Consider the following 17,222-nt stretch of genomic DNA (forward strand, 5'->3'; position numbering starts at 1 on the left):
CAGTCAACAGTTCTAGTCATCATGGCAGTTTGCGTGGAGACTGATTCCATATTCAGTACTCGGATGTTTAAAATTGTAAAAGCAGAAAAATACACAAAATGGCATAAAAAGAAAAAAAAAGAGAATTTGATGACATTATTGAGATTTTTCAATTAAAATGATCATGAACTGACATCACAAAGACAGTAGCATGCAATGTCTGAACAGTATTCGTACAACAAAAAAATGGTCCTGTAATCAGTCCAGTTACTGTAATCATGCGGCCTCTGGGGCACCAAAGCCCAATTCCCTCTACAAAATAAACTCCTACCTCTTTAAAATGGTTTCTTGCCCAGATTCAAGCGATTGTTTGACCCAAAACTTACCATGACCACTGGTCCCCCTTCCAAACCAGACACCATGCACGGAAACCAATCCCAATCACCATTTTGTGAACAAATTACAGACAAAAAGTGCTTCACTTAACATTGTTTTTTTTTGTTTTAATAATCAGAAATACCAATATCAATTAAAATTGTGCCTCATTAATCAAGTACATGTACAATTTAAGCAAAGATTAAGGTAAAATAGAAATAGAAATTCATTTAAAACATGAAATCTGCATAGAAACTTATGACTTTAAACTGAAGTTGAATTGTTTCTCACTGTCAACATCACTGGACGTCTACAGTTGACAGGTGAGACTCTAGACTTTGTTCACAAAAAGTTAGCTTGATGATGAAAAGCACACTGCTGGAAAAGCATTCTGACAAGGCAAGCATAAAGCAAAGTGAGCACATGAGAAGAGAAAAGGAAAAGAATCGAGACCGTTTGCTGATGCCGAGACCCTCAAAGACTGATGTTGGCTTTTGCAGCAATAGCTAATGATTCCTTTCCAATTTATTTCCCGTCAGCGAGCGGCCTGTTTAAGAGCAACGAGTTTGATAGTTCGCTTTAGACTGCTCATAAAGTTATGGTGCAATTAACACTCTAATATAGTGATTCCCTTCCTCTAATTATTAGTGATTAAAACCAATTAAAAGTGTGATTTAGAGGAACAATGATTCATTTATCCTGTTGTTTAAGTAGAGCTCGAGAGGCATGCAGTATCCTTACATGCTACCTTATCACCGAGTCTCATTTGAACACATTTTCTTCACTCTATGAGAGATCTAAACACAATTTAAATCCCAACAGGAGAGACAAAGACATAAATTTGAACAGCAAGCTACTAATTGTGAAGACAACAGAACACAGGTGCTCAGGAGAATTTGATTTGGTGAAGGATTACAATACAGCAATTTATGCAAATCACATCCAGTTGTGCAAGTCATTCTTTTGCAGTCTTCAGTGGATACACAAGGTTTCATTTGGTTGTATTGTGAAGAAAAGAAGCTTTTCCTCTAACAGCAGTATCACCTGACAGGGACCATTAAAGCAAGCCTCTCACACACACACACACACACACACACACACACACACATACTTTCTTTCACAAATGTACCCAGCTGGTTACATCCTAATCCAGAGACGTAAATCCATTTAATCCCCTTGACAAAGTGATCCCAGTGCTATTGTGCTGGTAACATTACACCAAAATGCACTCAACTGTCTATCAGACGATCTGCATCTGATGGTCTTGTGCTGCTGATCATGCGCTCGTCGTAAATAATTACATTACCATTCAAAGAGACGCCTCACTAAATGAAACATCCTCTGTGCGACAGCGGAGGCAAATCAAAGACTGCAAATAAATCTGAAAGTCAATTTTTCTGTTTTCTGTTTCCTGCGGATTCGATCCCGACACTGTGACACAACCTTGACAGTCTGTGAGCTCAAAACTGTGACAACTGATTAACGCCAAAGTGACAGTCCGTAGAAAGCCAAACTAGTAGAGCTCAATCTGCTGTTATACACCACACTGGCCACCATCAGCCTGCTTGACAAAATGCCATTAAAACATCCATTTCTGTCTGAATGCAGTTGGCTGCAGAGACATGACACGCTGACGCATTCACTAGGCACAACATCCAGCAACAGATGTAATGCGCTCTTCTCTCCCATTTGATGATTTTAGAACATCCTGTCTGGCTGCATCAAACTCTTTTCATCCACAGTATCATCAGGACGGCGGGGCTTTAAGATTTTTTGTCTCTATTATTGCCTTGTTTCAGCTCCAGTGGTGATTCAGAATTCAAGAGCTATTAACCACCAAAAGTTAAACGGTTACTTGGAACTGTTTGATCATTTTGGTTACAGCCATGATTCTTATGCACTTCTAGTAATAAAGAAATGAACTTAGCATCCAGCATGATTCACACCAGGAAAACACACTGTTGCCCGTAAAGTTGGAATAATTGTTCAATACCCCCAATTTAGTTAAAGCCTGAATCCACAGTTTGCAAAGGTTCATTGTGGTTTAAGTTTCACTGTGATATGTTTGGAAGAGTTTGATCGATAAAGTTAAGAAGATAAACACTTTATTTATCAAGAATAAATCACATTGTCACAATCATTTCATGAGAAGAGGTAGAAAACATTTGATTCCAACTTAATGGGCAACAGTGTACATCCCCTTCATTCTCAGCCTAAGTACATGGAGTCATATCTGCCTTTCTATTATTGCTTTCAGCTGAAAAATTATCTCTGCAGCCTGCTCAGAGAGCCTAATTGTGTGTGTAATGTAGCAGCTCTTAAACAAATGCCCCAAATCTCTACTAGAAAGTGGTGTATTTAAATATCTTTTAACTTAACTTAACTTAATAGCTCTTAACTTTGAGTTTAACACCAACAAATGTATGTGTGTTCCCGTTCTGCATCTGTAATGCACCGTTTCAAACAGCCACTACTGAGGGAATAACGCTTCATGTTTTCTCTCACACCATCATGCAGAAGGTATAGGGTCATCTGAATATGGCCATATTGTATAATATGTAAGACGTGTTATCAGTGTGATTACATGAAAAGAAGTAATATGTTAAACAACATTCAATATTATGAATTATTAAGCAGCTGACACTTCCTAATGAAAGCAGTTCAATTCTATCTTAAATAGCCTCAGACTGAAGCACTTTATCGTGCCAGCATTGCTTTGAAAAAGTAGGTCAACTACCACCATGTTTCATTGTGCAAAAAGCTGAAGCTCTCACTGCAAAACATTCCACGTGTATATTTGGAGATGCCCTTAAAGGGGATGCAGCAGCATGTGGCAGTACTGTGTGCACGCGACACTGTGCAAAGTGACGTCAGTAAACTGCACACGGCATGTTGGCCACCTTGGCTGTTCAATCTACGAAAGAGGAAAACATGTTAAGTCCACCCTCATGAGGACGCAGCAGTCACTTTGCTCAAGCTTTAATTTGTAATCTAGTACTGACAACTATCACACGCAAGAGGAAAAATCATCGTAAGAAAGATACCTAGCGTGATAAAGACATGCTCACGCACAGTATCTGCTATTTTGCAGCATTTTGATGAGAATATTCTTCTGCATATTGAGTATATTGAGGCCTGAGATACTACGAGTCCCACGATGCAACTCAACAGAGTCCTTAAACTATACTCTCAAGGTTATTTTTCTAACTTTCTAAAGCTCTGTCCAGGGCCCCTGACCTGCTGACACTGACTGAATGCTCCCTTTGATATGTAAAATGAGCTTGATGGAGTTAAAGTAAAAGTACCATCTCTACATGTCCTCCTCTGATAAACACATAGAACTATGAACTCCCTCAAATAAAATAAGAGTCTATTTTAGTTTTCCCTTTGTCTGCAGTGTTATTAATCAGGGGACTCTAATGTCATCGCCACACGCAATAACAAGGAAGCAGAGAAGGCACTGAATCCATCGCCAGCCCATTAGACAGTTGTGGATCTGAAAAATAGTCACAGGAAGGCTGCTTAAAATCTCTTGTTGCAGAGGCTCTTTAAGGGAAAATGTAAAAGCCTTACAGCAAAGGTCAGAGCTACCAGAGTATCGATTTGTTGTTAAATTACAATTTGGAGCAAATCAAGAATAATGAGTATAAGTGAGGGCTCATCTCTTGGAACCACAGCCTGAACCTAATGCATCTATCTACTGCAGGAGCGTTTGTGGCATCACACCCAGCTCAACATCTCCCTCATTATTCTCGTCAAGCAACAGTAAGAGTGGGGAGAGAGAGGAAACGGGCAGAGTGACCAGCCACTCTGATGGAAATTGATAGCTCCCACAGCTGCTGCTACACTGCACAATTTCTCCTCTCACCAGCTAAGTCAGTCAGCCTTATGCCTGATGTACGCTTTCAGAACAATGCACTCCTCCTATGACCCTTTTTGTGAGATCACCACGCACACTGGATACTGACACTGGATTCTCTAAATGGGAGTGTCCAGTAACCCTGCGAGGGTTCCACGTTTTGGCTCTACAGTATGAACAGTTGGTTATTACAACACAATGAGTTAGTATTTTCTACCTCTTGGCTCTTACTTACATGCGGGGTAAGATGGTTATTTGTTTTCCAGCAGAGAGCTCGATAAAAAGATCCTATGGCTCTCAGCTGACGCTAGTTCAGATCAAACACTGGTTAGACTGTCTGAATGGTAACAAAACCCTCTTACCAGCACGGTAAAGTAGTTTATACACAAATAAACTGATAACATGTTAATTAGTGAGCAGATTTTGTTACTTTACCCACGACCCTAAAGTAGAAGTAGACAGTGTGTAACGATGGTCAGCCTGTCCCCAGTTTAGAGAGCAGCACACCACTGTATTTTAGCCGCCTAACCAGAGGCCCACATAAAGAAATCAATATCACGTTAGGTGTATTCTGTGTTTAGGAAGTGGTCACTGTTTTATATTGGTCAGGTTATCTTCTCCACAGGGAACTGAAGCCCTCTTTCTGTTTGCTTGTTTCAAAACCACCTGACTTCATTGATAAAAATACTAGTTTTATCCTGCAGAACATACGCAGGTCTACTGCTGCCTGGATTTGTTAGTTTGCTTGTGTTACTGCGTGACCGTGGTGTTTTAAATGGTTACTTCACATCCAGACTAACATGTGAGCTCACTGACTGAGGCAGCGGTTGCACAGCGAGCTCCTCTGTTCAGGCGAGTATTTCACCATCAGAAAGGTCCGTCTGACAGCAGTGTAACGTGGGGAAAATATTCTAATACACTTAAACTGATTCTGATTTATTTTTGAGTGGCTAAAAGAGGTTTTCCTGCCGTCCCCGTCCTCAGCAGTAGCCTACATTGCTTCATAGCGTCTGTGCTGAGACTCTCGCCTACTTCTCTAAAATAGTGGGCCGACTGTAATCTTGTGTAGGTAATAAACTGACTATCTTACAGCATTTATTTCTTCATCATAGGAATGGAATGGTGGATGCAGACGGTTGATAAAGTTTACTAATTAAATACACACAAACAGCTTTAGCCTTAGTGATTTAATTAATCTGATTATGCAGCTTCTCTGAGGTTCTCAGGACAGATGGTGTGGGGACAATATAGTCCAGTCTAGATATTTTCAAAGAGACAGCCCAAACAGAGGGGATTGTGGGAGCAGATGTGCTGAGGACCTCGCCATTCTTTTACATCTTGTGGGTTACAATGATCCAACAGGATAATCAGAGCAGCTTATAGCTACAGTAGTTCTAATAACATTAATCCCTGGATTGGAAATATCTAGGATAGTATTACAGATGTGGAGTAAATCTTTTTTGTGATGCGGAGCTGTTAAACACTTGAATGTTAGAGCTGACAGGGGAGCTAAGAAATCTATGTAAACTGCAAGTTTGGAAGTGTTGGCTCAGCTTATTGTAATTTATTGTAATAGAAATCAAAGCCTTGTGTTGAAGCACCGTGTGCCAACGTTCACCGTGCACCTTTTCTTGCTAAATATGCTCAGCAGTTGTTTAATGAAAGTGCAGTGTGACAAATCCCTATCTTAACACCGGCTCTGCAGCTAAAGTTAAAAAAAAAGAAAGAAAAGTATTAATAGAGCACACTGAGCATTAAATACAGCTAAGTACTGTTAACATTAAGCTACATCACTTTCCATTACGAATGATGGGAAACACAGGACTATAAGATCAAACATGAGATCTGGATTGACTGCAGTGCTGTTTTAATCATCTTGTTCTATGTTATGATATTATAAGCATGAGCAAACTCCTGCTCGTACTCTGAGCAGAATAAACTCTCAGAATGTGACACATAACCTACACAATACATCGTTAAGTCAGGTTTGTTTGTGCTGTTACAGTCACAAAGGGCTTCAAAGTCACAAAAAGTGTTCCTGAAAAGTGATTTGTCTTCACTGTATCATTAGCATGACAGCTTTCAAATTATGGCAGAGCACTTTCGACTTGTTTTTAGCATTGCAGACGACTCTCATGAAGGATGACACCCAACCAGCAGCATCAAAGGCAACTTATGTTCAAAGTGGAAATACCGTCTACAGCCTGGAATTTAAAGAGGCAAATTTTCTCCTGGAAACAGGAGATTTATTCTGTATCTGTGAAAGGGAGATCAAACCGTTCAGATCGCGCGGAAAACATCCAGCAATTATGCAAAGTGAGATATTCTTCCACACACAGCATCGGCGTGAATAAGGACGTCATCCACGGTAAACAAAGAAGAAAGATTTGTTTAAAGGCGCATTTCTGCCAGAGGTCATGAATACATGACATCACTTCTTGGCAGTGATTAAGAGATAACAGCATTCAATCAATGAACTATGTATCTCCTGATATATCCTCAGAGCTCCATGTGTCATCTTAGAAGGCTCCAATAAGGAGCACACAGTGAAGCCCAGTTTAATCCGAGCCTGTGCCGAGTGTGACGTGGATACTCGGATGTGTTTATTTGCGGTGTGGGATGAATCCCGTTAAAGGAGGAGTTTGGTGTCAAAGAATTTCACAAACACCCTTTGACAGTCAGGAGCAGTTGTATTTAAACAAGGCAAAAATCCTCTGGGAAAATCCCTCTAATCTTTTGATCCCAATATCTGTCTTTGGACTCAGAGACAGCAGTATACTATTAATCTGCTTTTGTCTGAGTGAAGCTGCAGGAGGCTTCTAGACAGAATGACACTTTCAGAGATACAGTGAGGTCACGTGGTTTGAGCTCATACCACGACAGACGTGCCTGAGAGGAGGCGCTCGTTCAAACCAAGAGCTCGTCTGTCTCTACGGCGTGTCTCCGAGCGGTTTAATTCATATACGGGAACATGGGGAAAGCTGCTGAAGCTAAAAACCAGGTGATGTCATTCATATGGAGCATTCAATATAAATGATGGTGCTGCTTCTGAGGTGTCAGACATAAGCTGCTTATTGAATTATGTGTTTACAGTTACCTTCACTCAACACATGTCTCCGGTGCAGGAGTCACTGTCCCTGTATAGTCAAGGTTGATCTAAATACTAAAACTGGACAAATACAAACTCACAGAACAAATATTCTACAAATACCAAACATCGTCATTGGGGATACAGCTTGGCAGAATGTAAACCAAACAGAATTCATTTCACCTCCTTTCTAGATGCTACCTGCAACAGTCAGGATGGCCAAATTATTGATTTAGAGCATTAAGAAGGTGATGATCTACTTCACTTTATGAGTTTGTCTTCACTTTAGCCAGAATATCATGTTAAAGCTGCACTAATCAATATCTATATTACACACTGTAGTGACGATGCATCACAGAGAGGATTGTTTATGAAACGCTGCAGTTCTCCTCGGCTCTACAGTCTTTCAGCGTCTTTTAGCTCGTTGTTTTGGTTTTACAGCCCATAAACTTACTATTTCATCACTCAGTCAGTCTCATTCCCAGCAACTGCAGTCAGCTGTTTATATCTAAACAACATTGATCAACTGATCACCAAACCACAGACAAGTTTGTCGATTTAGTTTCTAAAAAGGCAGATGTTTCCCTTTCGGAGCTAAAATGGAGTTAATACTGGTGTGAAATTCGCCACAGTGAAAAGAATGAACGCTGATGTTGCTCCATGTTTGCTGGATGAGCAAATGTGCAGCTGTTTTGCTAACAAGTTAATCATATGTGTTGTGTATAAGAGTATTGATTGCTGCTTGACCAGCTCAATCAGGCTAAGCAGAGTAGAAGTAATATTAACAGCCACAAATCATTTCAGTGCACTGACAAAGAATCTGTTATTAGCACTGCATAAACCTGCTAAATTTGGAATTCGATGCACGAAAGTGCTTCACTAGTTAATCTAGCTATATCTAAAATACTCTCCTGCAGAATTGTAAACACTAATCTGAGTAATCACTGCAGTTGACCTGATGCTGGTCCAGCAGAGAGAGGACTGACTGTCTGACTGAAAATGTAGGCTGCAGACTTGTGGGCAAAAATACCTCTCAATCCAGCCCCACTATTTAATTTGCATTATGATGTTTCATGCCTCCTCCTCCTCCTCCTCCTCCTCCTCTTCATCCTCTTCCATGTAGCAAGTGGTGTTCTAACAGTTGGTGAATCATCTTTGAGACAGATAATGTAAAACATCACCTCTAATGTAATCAAAGCGTTGCCAAAGTCATCATGTTTCAGGTTCTACTGGCAGGACATTTAGGAGATCCCATTTCTCAATTAAAAATCAATTTGTGTGAGACATATCCCATCAAGGAGCCAGTGTTGTGAAAAACATAAACGGGACCAATGACATAGAAAAATCAAAAGGACAAAATGCATCCTAAGCACATGTAAAAGTCCCTGTCATCAAGCAGCAGCCTGTGATTCAAGTCCTCAGCTAAACAAGACTAGTTCTAATCAGTTCTAATCAGATGCCCTGGGGCAAAATTAGCAAATTATACCTGCAGCATAGACGCAGCGCTGGTAACCTTGAAATATTTCCAGTAGCTGTACACAACTTAGTGAAACTATAAGAAGAGGTCCGCAGCACACAACACTTTGTGTTGTGTGTTTGTGGCACAGCTTTCTTCCCCTAATGCAGCAGTGTGGCCCAGACCTGTAGTGACGATGTGTTCAGGGAATAAAACAATCCACAGAACCAAGCTAGCTGATGATGCTGATGACTCACATGTGAAAAAAGGTGTGACATAATTTTATTTACTGTAGGCTACAGTCATTCCCGGTACCCTGTCGTCACGTATTAGCAGCTTAATCATGTGGGTTAAGTTGTCTGACTGCCTGTCCTTCGATGAGCAACGTCAGTTTCAGGGATGTCGAGCTGTTTCTTTACAAGGACGCAGGAGCTTTGCTCTCAGCTGAAATCTAATCACAGTTATTTACTGTATCCAGTCAACTTGAGCTATAATTTGAATTGCACAGTGCACAAAATGAAAAATAAAATGCTGGACAGTCTTAAGTTGAGGTGCCCTACTTTTCTCCCAGGACTGATTTATGTTTAGCTAATGTACGATGAAATAAACAACATCATTCCATTTTATCAGGATAAAATATGGAGCTATGCAATGCATCTATGTTATTTCCCTAATGAGAAACAAGAGGACAGATTCTGGGAACTTACTGACCGTAGAACAGTGCATTTAAATAATTGTTTTAACCGATCAAAGGGATTTATGTGTGTGGGTGTTTGTGTGTAGGCGCTTGTGTGTGTGAGGTCATGCAGTGTGCAAGCTTGTGGTTGGACAGGGGAGAGTTGACAGGTCTGATGGCAAATCCTGTAATCCCTTCATCTGATCAAAGTAATCCAACAGCTTTTAAATTATTTAATGGATAGGTAAATGTTAAACTTGAATGTGCTTTGGAGTTGAATCGATGCATGTGCATTAGGTAAACTCACTGCATGGCAACACGAACTCTATACGTTTCTGTTTTTTTTGTACAATTACATTTGATTTCTAGCACTGAAGAAGGATTCTGACTCAGACTGGGGTAAGACTGCTCATGTGGGCCACTGGACACAGGCTGTGATCACTATTCCAATTAACAGTCTGATAAGAATGTTCCATGCGCAGACATTTGCAGTGGTCGTTGTGGTCGCTTGCTTCCTCCGTGCAGCACAAGATGGTGAGGAAGCGAGCTGCAACACCACATTACCTCGAGGTGGAGAGACTTGCTAGAATACTGAATTAGCTGGCAGAGGTACAATGTGGTGGATGCTTTCATCTAAAGTGACTTAAGGTACCATGAGTTCATACAATTTCAGTATGGATGGCTCTGCCGGGAATTGAATCTCTACATCTTGCAATGTTAGTGCCGTGCTGAAATAAGCTATAAAGAGCTACCGGTCTTTTTTCATTGCAGGTAGTATTATCAAGTGTTTTATGGTCTGGTGTCAAATATAGCGATGCTAAAAACACAGCCGGCAAAAACATAAAATACAGCTGATATAAAGAGTTCAGCATGAACCAACAGTCTAACATTGCTCAAACAAATGACGTGTGTCAAGAAATCTCATTGGTAACTCAGAGCAGTTTTTTTTTTTTTTGCACAGAGGCACACAAACACGAGGGTGTGATACACCGAGGCAGCGGCGGAGCAGGGAGGTGGCTTCTGGGACGCCTGCCTCCTCAAAAGGCCAATTCTTTTAGGTTTTTTAAAATGTGTGTCATTCAGCCCTCAGTCTGCCTGACTGCACTAGAAAACTACCGGGGACATATCCCCCATCTGTAGGGTGTGTGTGTTATGTTTCAGTGGGTCGCACCACCTCAGTGGGCAAGCTAACTAACTAACTAGCTTATGGAACAGAGACAGAAGAAAAGTCGACCTTAGCCAACACAGAGGCATGAGTATCAGTAAATAAACCTCAGATATATATTTCAGGTTTATAAATCTGGGGCTACAACACTTAGTTATGTTATTAGCAGACCTGCCAACTCTCAAACTGATCGGATTGTGTCGTTTGTCTGTCCAACATGCAGCATCTTTCACCTTGTTTGATCCTAATTGTTCCTGTTACTGTACTTTCTCTGTGTTTGCACATTTGTTCTACTCATTCAATCCATTGCTCTCATGTTTTTATCTCAATGTAACAGCTTGATTTATCACAATCTAAGGACGACACATTATCTTGCAGGGATTTGATGGATAATTCTGACATTTTAACTCTGCAACAAATCATATAGGCTAGTTTAAAAGTCCAGCAGACAGGCCGTCTAATGAAGTGATTACAGCATCGTGCTTTAGTATCTAGCCCAGCTCGTATTTATCAGACAGTAGCATTGGTTAATAGCCTAATTTAGCTGCCAAAATGTCAACAGCTGAATTGCCATTGTTATCAGGAAATATGTGTCAAAGCACCTCTGACAATATCAGGACAAATAAGACAAATAGCTCAGAGAAGAAGTCTTTCCCTTCTATTCCTGGTCAGCTCTCTGGTTTAATAATATCTAGTCTGTTGTCTGGACAAAATGACTGCATGGATTCACTAGAGTGCACAAAAGCTGTCCAACATTAACACTTTAGTGGGGGAAGATCCCCAGATACCTGTTGGAAGGATGCCGATGGACTGCCTGTGATCACTGACCCGGTTTTTAAACAGATATGATAAGTGCTTTAAAATCGTACATTTGTTTGCTGAACTTTTTTCATAAAAAGGCCACATTTGCATGTCATTGTTGGGGGATCCTTGATTATTATGGTATGTATGCTAATGCTGTTTATGATTCATATCCTTCCTATGTAATATAACATCAATAACTGAAAAAAAAGGTGGCAGGAGTGAAAATGAGTCATCCTCAACATCTGTTGTGTTATAATTTCAGGATGATGAGGACAGTTGGAAAACAATTAGATCAGAAAAAGGATGTGGGCTGTACACAATGACTTTTTTCTTGAGCAATTATCATATTTTCCCAACTGAATGTGTACATCCTCTACATTCTTTATTTATCTGAGCATAGTTTGGCAATTTTAGCTGCAACTACAAGTTCTGTAGTTCTTCACTCACTCTGTCACTTGGTTCGGTCAACAAAAATGTGTCGACCCTTTGGCAGCCACAGTTTTTCGTCCTGGGAGCCATGGAGGTCAAGTGTGTGTGTGAAGGTGTGTGTTTGTGTTCATGCCATGTGGGGAAAAAGGGGATGTGGTATTTAATAAAAAAAAGGTGCACGTCTTCTCAAAAGACTAACGTAACGTGGCCAACAGACAGTCTGCTCCGCTGCTACACGTTTGTCTGGGGGGGGGGCTTCACTGCTCTCAGCCGAGCAGTTTTCCTTTCTTTACTTTCTTTGGATAAATATTCAGTACAGAACAAATTTCACGGTCATGCTTTTGTGCATTTCTGGTTCTGCTGTCTGACTACGTCTAGCTAAACAGCTGCAATAATCAATATTTTTTTCATATTAACAATGGATCAAATGACTGTATAATGTGAGAGGAGCTGTTTGTAATGAGAATGAGCTTTCCCCCTCAGCATTATGGGGCTTTTTAGCATTTTTCAGCTCATTGTTTTGGTTTCTCTGCCCACAGCTTTAATTCTTAGTTCAGTCTCACTGCTTTTATCAGGCTCATTTCCAACAGCAGGAGGCAGCTGTTAACAGCACTTAACAGCTAAAAAGCCAAATTTCCCCTCAGGAATTGGAAATTAATCGTGATGTTTTGTGTTCGCTAACTTGTTTGCCATTAAGAATCATCATGATAAAGTTGTATAAATGAAGTTTGCTGTCAGTGTTGTGTTTACAGGCTGACACGCTGCCCTGAGTGGCCAAAAAAGTCGACTAATCCTGCTTTTAGTCCAGAGAAAAGATCCACCATGTCCAATCAGACACCTATATGGACAATACATTTGGATGATGATGATATAACATCGTCATGCTGCAGAATAAAAGGAGGCTGGTGGACTGTGTGAGAGAACAATTCAGCTCTGAGTGGCTGCTTGTATGTTTTGCATAATTCTGTCAAGCAGAGCCGGAGCATGACTGAGAGAGAGGTTTGGGCTCCAGACTGCTCCGTGGCTGTCTGGGGTGACGGCAGCAGACGTACTGACATATTGCTTGTTTGTCTTTCAGGCTTCTGTTGTCTAATCTTGTGGATCTAATGACTTCAGTTTAGTAACCTGCAGTTTCTCTTCCGTGGCTCGACGTGGTAATTCAGGGAAGACATACGTAATAAGCGAGCAGATGTACAACTATCAATATAACCCCTCACGATGGGTTTGAGACGCTGCTCTCTCTCTGAGTGTTTTTATCACCCACCGTCTTGGAACTTTGAAATGACTTCTCCGTTCAGGACAGGTCATAAATCTAGGAAAAGTGACTCTTTGTCACTTTGTCACTGCAGTGCAGTTAAAATTAGGATGAACAGGGTTTAAAATCCAAGTTTTGTGTCCACCCAATCAAAATCCAGCTCACTAAGCTCATCCATGAGAGAATCCATCCCATGCATGTGTGCATATAGACACGCTACATGGAAAGTGCTTAGACAATAGTTTTTTTTTATATTATCATTATACAGTATCTTACATCTTTCATCACTATAATGGATCTTGTCACCATCGCCCCGGTATATTCATTATATGGCCCTCTTTACACAATAACTGCTCATCCTTCACACAGCACAAGGGCGATATCTTTTACATCATTCATCTTCACACTGCAATAACACAACCAATTAGTTCTTTCATGGTCATAAAACTATTAACATCAGTAGCCACCCCGGTGTGAAAATTATGATCTTTCCCCATGATTTCTTCACTAATGAGACACACATAAGAAGCAGACATGTGAAAGCAAGCACTGGGTTTCAATGTGTAACACATAAACATAACCCTGAGCGCTTAAATATTAAACTTTAAATTAATTTGACGTCTTTGCTCCATTGTAATATTAAGGGTGTTGATTATTTGTATATTTCATTCATTAAAACCAGCGTTTTTGTTGATGAAACAACATTGAAATGTTTCTATTTACACTCAATTTAAAAGGGTTTTGCAGGTTATGTAATTAAAGTTTCTATCTGTTTACCAGATCTTTTCAATGTATCTGCTTTAACCCTTTTCCAATATTGTTGAGCATCATAAATAGTCATGGTTTGTAAAGCTAATGAGTTTTTTTTCATCAATTAGGTCTATCACATCAGAGTGGCTTTATATTTTCAGCGGATTATGACCCAACTCATCTCAGACAAATAATATTAAATTGACCGTTGGAATAGCATTTTAGAAGGTAAATAAAAAAGCAGAGCGCCGAGTGTTAACTCTCTAATTAATGTTTTTAAATGTGAAAATGAATAATATGTTTAATTCCCCAGAATGTTTGCATAGGATGTAATTTCCTGAACAAAAGATCCATCTTCAATGCCCACAATCTTCGGTCAAAAACCAACTGAGAAACATGTTCTGGATGAAAACAACAACATTTTGCATATCAAGGGGGAAAAAAAAATGGCTGCCACAAATTCAGAGTGAATGCAGAACGAGTGTACTCTAACAAGGCTGACACAAGTGGGTGCTTGCACATTATGACAAACTAGTGGCAAGAAATGTATTTACCAGACATAATGTATCCTCTCTTTACAAACGCCAACTGATCTCTCATGGTATACTAACTGACAGGCTGGCAAGTCTTTTACTTCTCCTTGTGCTGAAATGTGATTTACAATAATACCCAATATATAACATCGCAAATTAGTGCAATAAATAACGGTAATATCACAGTAAAAGACTTGAATAAGGCAAGACGGAGAACAATAATACCATTTGGGTGGCACGTCCAAGTATATTTACTGCAGCAGTTCATTTCTGATAAAGATTTATTCAGGGTGCTTTGATGCTATACGGCAGCACAGCCTGCTATTTGTCACTGATGTGCAGCCGTTCAAATAAACAAATACTTATCGCTGGCCAACACTGAAAGCCTGTTAGTGAACTACAGCAACAATCATTCATTCTGTCAGTGCGTGAGGTCGGTAGAAGACGCTATGCTCCCTCTCGCTGTATGAACACCATCAGCACAACCTGAATACGGCAGAGAATGAAGCGTAGCCTGCACAGTATGTAGAGGACATTGTAATTAGTGCTATTTCATATTTTCCTCAATGACTAATGGCAATCAGATGGGAATATGCTATGCTGCAGTAGTAAGTTATCCAACGCTGCTCTAATGAGCTTATTGTTAATAAAAGATTTATGTGCTTGAATAAAGACACACGAGCTCATGAAATGCACTGTAAATTATGGCCGATATATTTTAGCCTGTATGTTAGAAAGTGAGTCCATCAGTATTTGAATAAACTTTAAAAATAGATTGTAAAAACATCTCTAATACACACACACACACACACACACACACACACACACACCCCTCCCCCACCAACACTGGGGCCTGACCAACAAGCCTGCTCCTCCCCATCACAGCAGCACTCTGCCAGTCTGTGGGAAGCTCTGAACTGAATACCCACAGTACTGATCCATTTTCATTACAAACAATAGCGAGGATGAGAACAAAACGCTGGACTGACACGACTCTCACTAACTCAAAGAACCCCGTGTTCTCTCTGCGTATTGATCAGCTTGGTCTCCGGCTCTTTTATATTCTCCTGCATTGGAAAATGTTTTATCTGGGAGAATTATTCATTTTGATTCTGTAAAATAATATAAGAACGACAGCAGGCTCAGAGTATCAATGTATTAATAACAACACCGTTATCGACCTGAAACTAGATACAAAAATCTCACCCGGCTGATATTTAGGCTTTCTTCTGTTGCCAACCATACGGCTCTATTGGACGCTTTTCATACTGTGTGAAGTCGATGAGATCATTCAAATTTAATCTGTCTGGCTCGTAGATGTTTACTCCTGCTCTTGCAGTTGAGGTAAACCATTGGAGATGATGTTTCATAGGTCAACTAATCCCCACGGACCTGTTTGATAAGAATGGAAGACACCTTTGGGGATGGAGAACACCTGCATGTTTTGCTAATGAGGCCTTGCAGGAGATTCGTTCATTACCAGCAACTGGAGTGCAGATCAATGGCACACATCTTAAGACAAACATGTGTCTTTAGCCAAATAGAGGAAGGGAATGCATTACTTTAAGCACTGATGGTGATTACAATAGGGTATTGGATTTGTTTCACTCTTTGTACGTATTGCGGCTGCCTGGAGAGGCTACAGAGGACATGTTGCACTACTGACTATGTGGTCTGAAGTGAATCCAGATGTCTTACCTTCACTGCAGTCCTTTCCTTGGAATCCCGTCTGAGAGCAGTCACAAGTTGGTTCGTCGTTAATTAAACTGCAGACTCCTCCATTTAAGCACATGTTGGCCGTGCCACAGAGGTCCTTTAAGACCCCTTCACTGTTGATCATTACAGACTCTGTGTTGTTGACCTTTACATCTGTTATCCATCCACTGAAAGGCAGCTGATCCTTGACTGCAGCTGATGTCAGTCGTAACGCCACAGATCGTAATTCCGGTGGTATTCCACCAACAAACAAATGGCTGAAAACAGTCATATCCCGTCTTTTTGACTTCACCTCCACCCATTTTGTCTCACTGTCCACCGTCAGGGTGGTGTTCTTAAAGTTTCTCCTTATCGTGACTGCATGCCACTGGCTGTCGTTGACCGCCGTGTCAGACACGACGGTCGCAGGCTCGGCGCAGAAGATCGAGAAACGAAGGCTGAGTTTACCATTCAGTATGAGAAGTTCTAAAAAGTCACAGAATCCCTCATCATCAAAGTAAACTAGCAGCCCGTGGGAGCTCTTCGTTTTCATATTAAAGCTCATTTCACTTTCGCAGCAGGCGTTCCACACTGGAAATCTGGCCCACTGTCCCTCAGCACCTGTAAATTCTAAACAAGTGCTTATTTCTACAAAGCAACAAAGGAGCAGCCCAACCCATAGGATATGGGCACCATGTGGCTTTTGTAAAACCATTGTGCGATCACAAGTTCGGTGTGGGTGGACGGGGACGTATGGGGCACAATTTATTTGTAAGAACCTTTGCTTAAGCGAGAATTATGTTGGGTTGACTGTGAGAGAGTAGACTGGCATATAAGTGACTGTCTACGTGGACATGTGAGTGTGAACTGATGCATTGTAAGACAAAAGATGCAATGGTATAATATATTTGCATAGCAGTAGGCTTGGCCAACACTTATTTCCTGGGGCAAATACCATTACCTCACACTGTCCAGGCCACTGGCCAAAGCTCTCACTGTTGGCGCCAAAATAGTTTGAACTGTTTAAAGGTCCTCTCTGCCATGGCTATTTAGAGCAAAGTGACAGGGATTCAAATATCCATTGGGCACACTCGGTCTAATTTATGTAATTATGGAACCGTCCCTTCTGGTGCCAGTTAGAGTGTGCACGGTTTCACT

The 17,222-nt window shown here is 40.7% G+C and overlaps 1 protein-coding gene across 3 annotated transcripts in view; it reads right to left on the bottom strand.

Moving 5' to 3' along the window:
- LOC139210586 (neurexin-1a) overlaps positions 1-16,779 on the bottom strand; it is a 227,609-nt gene extending 210,830 nt beyond the window's left edge. For all 3 annotated transcript variants that reach the window (XM_070840646.1, XM_070840645.1, XM_070840648.1), the window contains exon 1: positions 16,068-16,779. In XM_070840646.1, the coding sequence (XP_070696747.1) occupies positions 16,068-16,779 (712 nt within the window). The remainder of the gene's footprint in view (positions 1-16,067) is intronic.
- Positions 16,780-17,222: the final 443 nt, after the last annotated feature.

The sequence above is a fragment of the Pempheris klunzingeri genome, chromosome 12 (assembly GCF_042242105.1).
Source record: "Pempheris klunzingeri isolate RE-2024b chromosome 12, fPemKlu1.hap1, whole genome shotgun sequence".
In the NCBI taxonomy this organism is placed as follows: Eukaryota; Metazoa; Chordata; class Actinopteri; order Acropomatiformes; family Pempheridae; genus Pempheris; species Pempheris klunzingeri.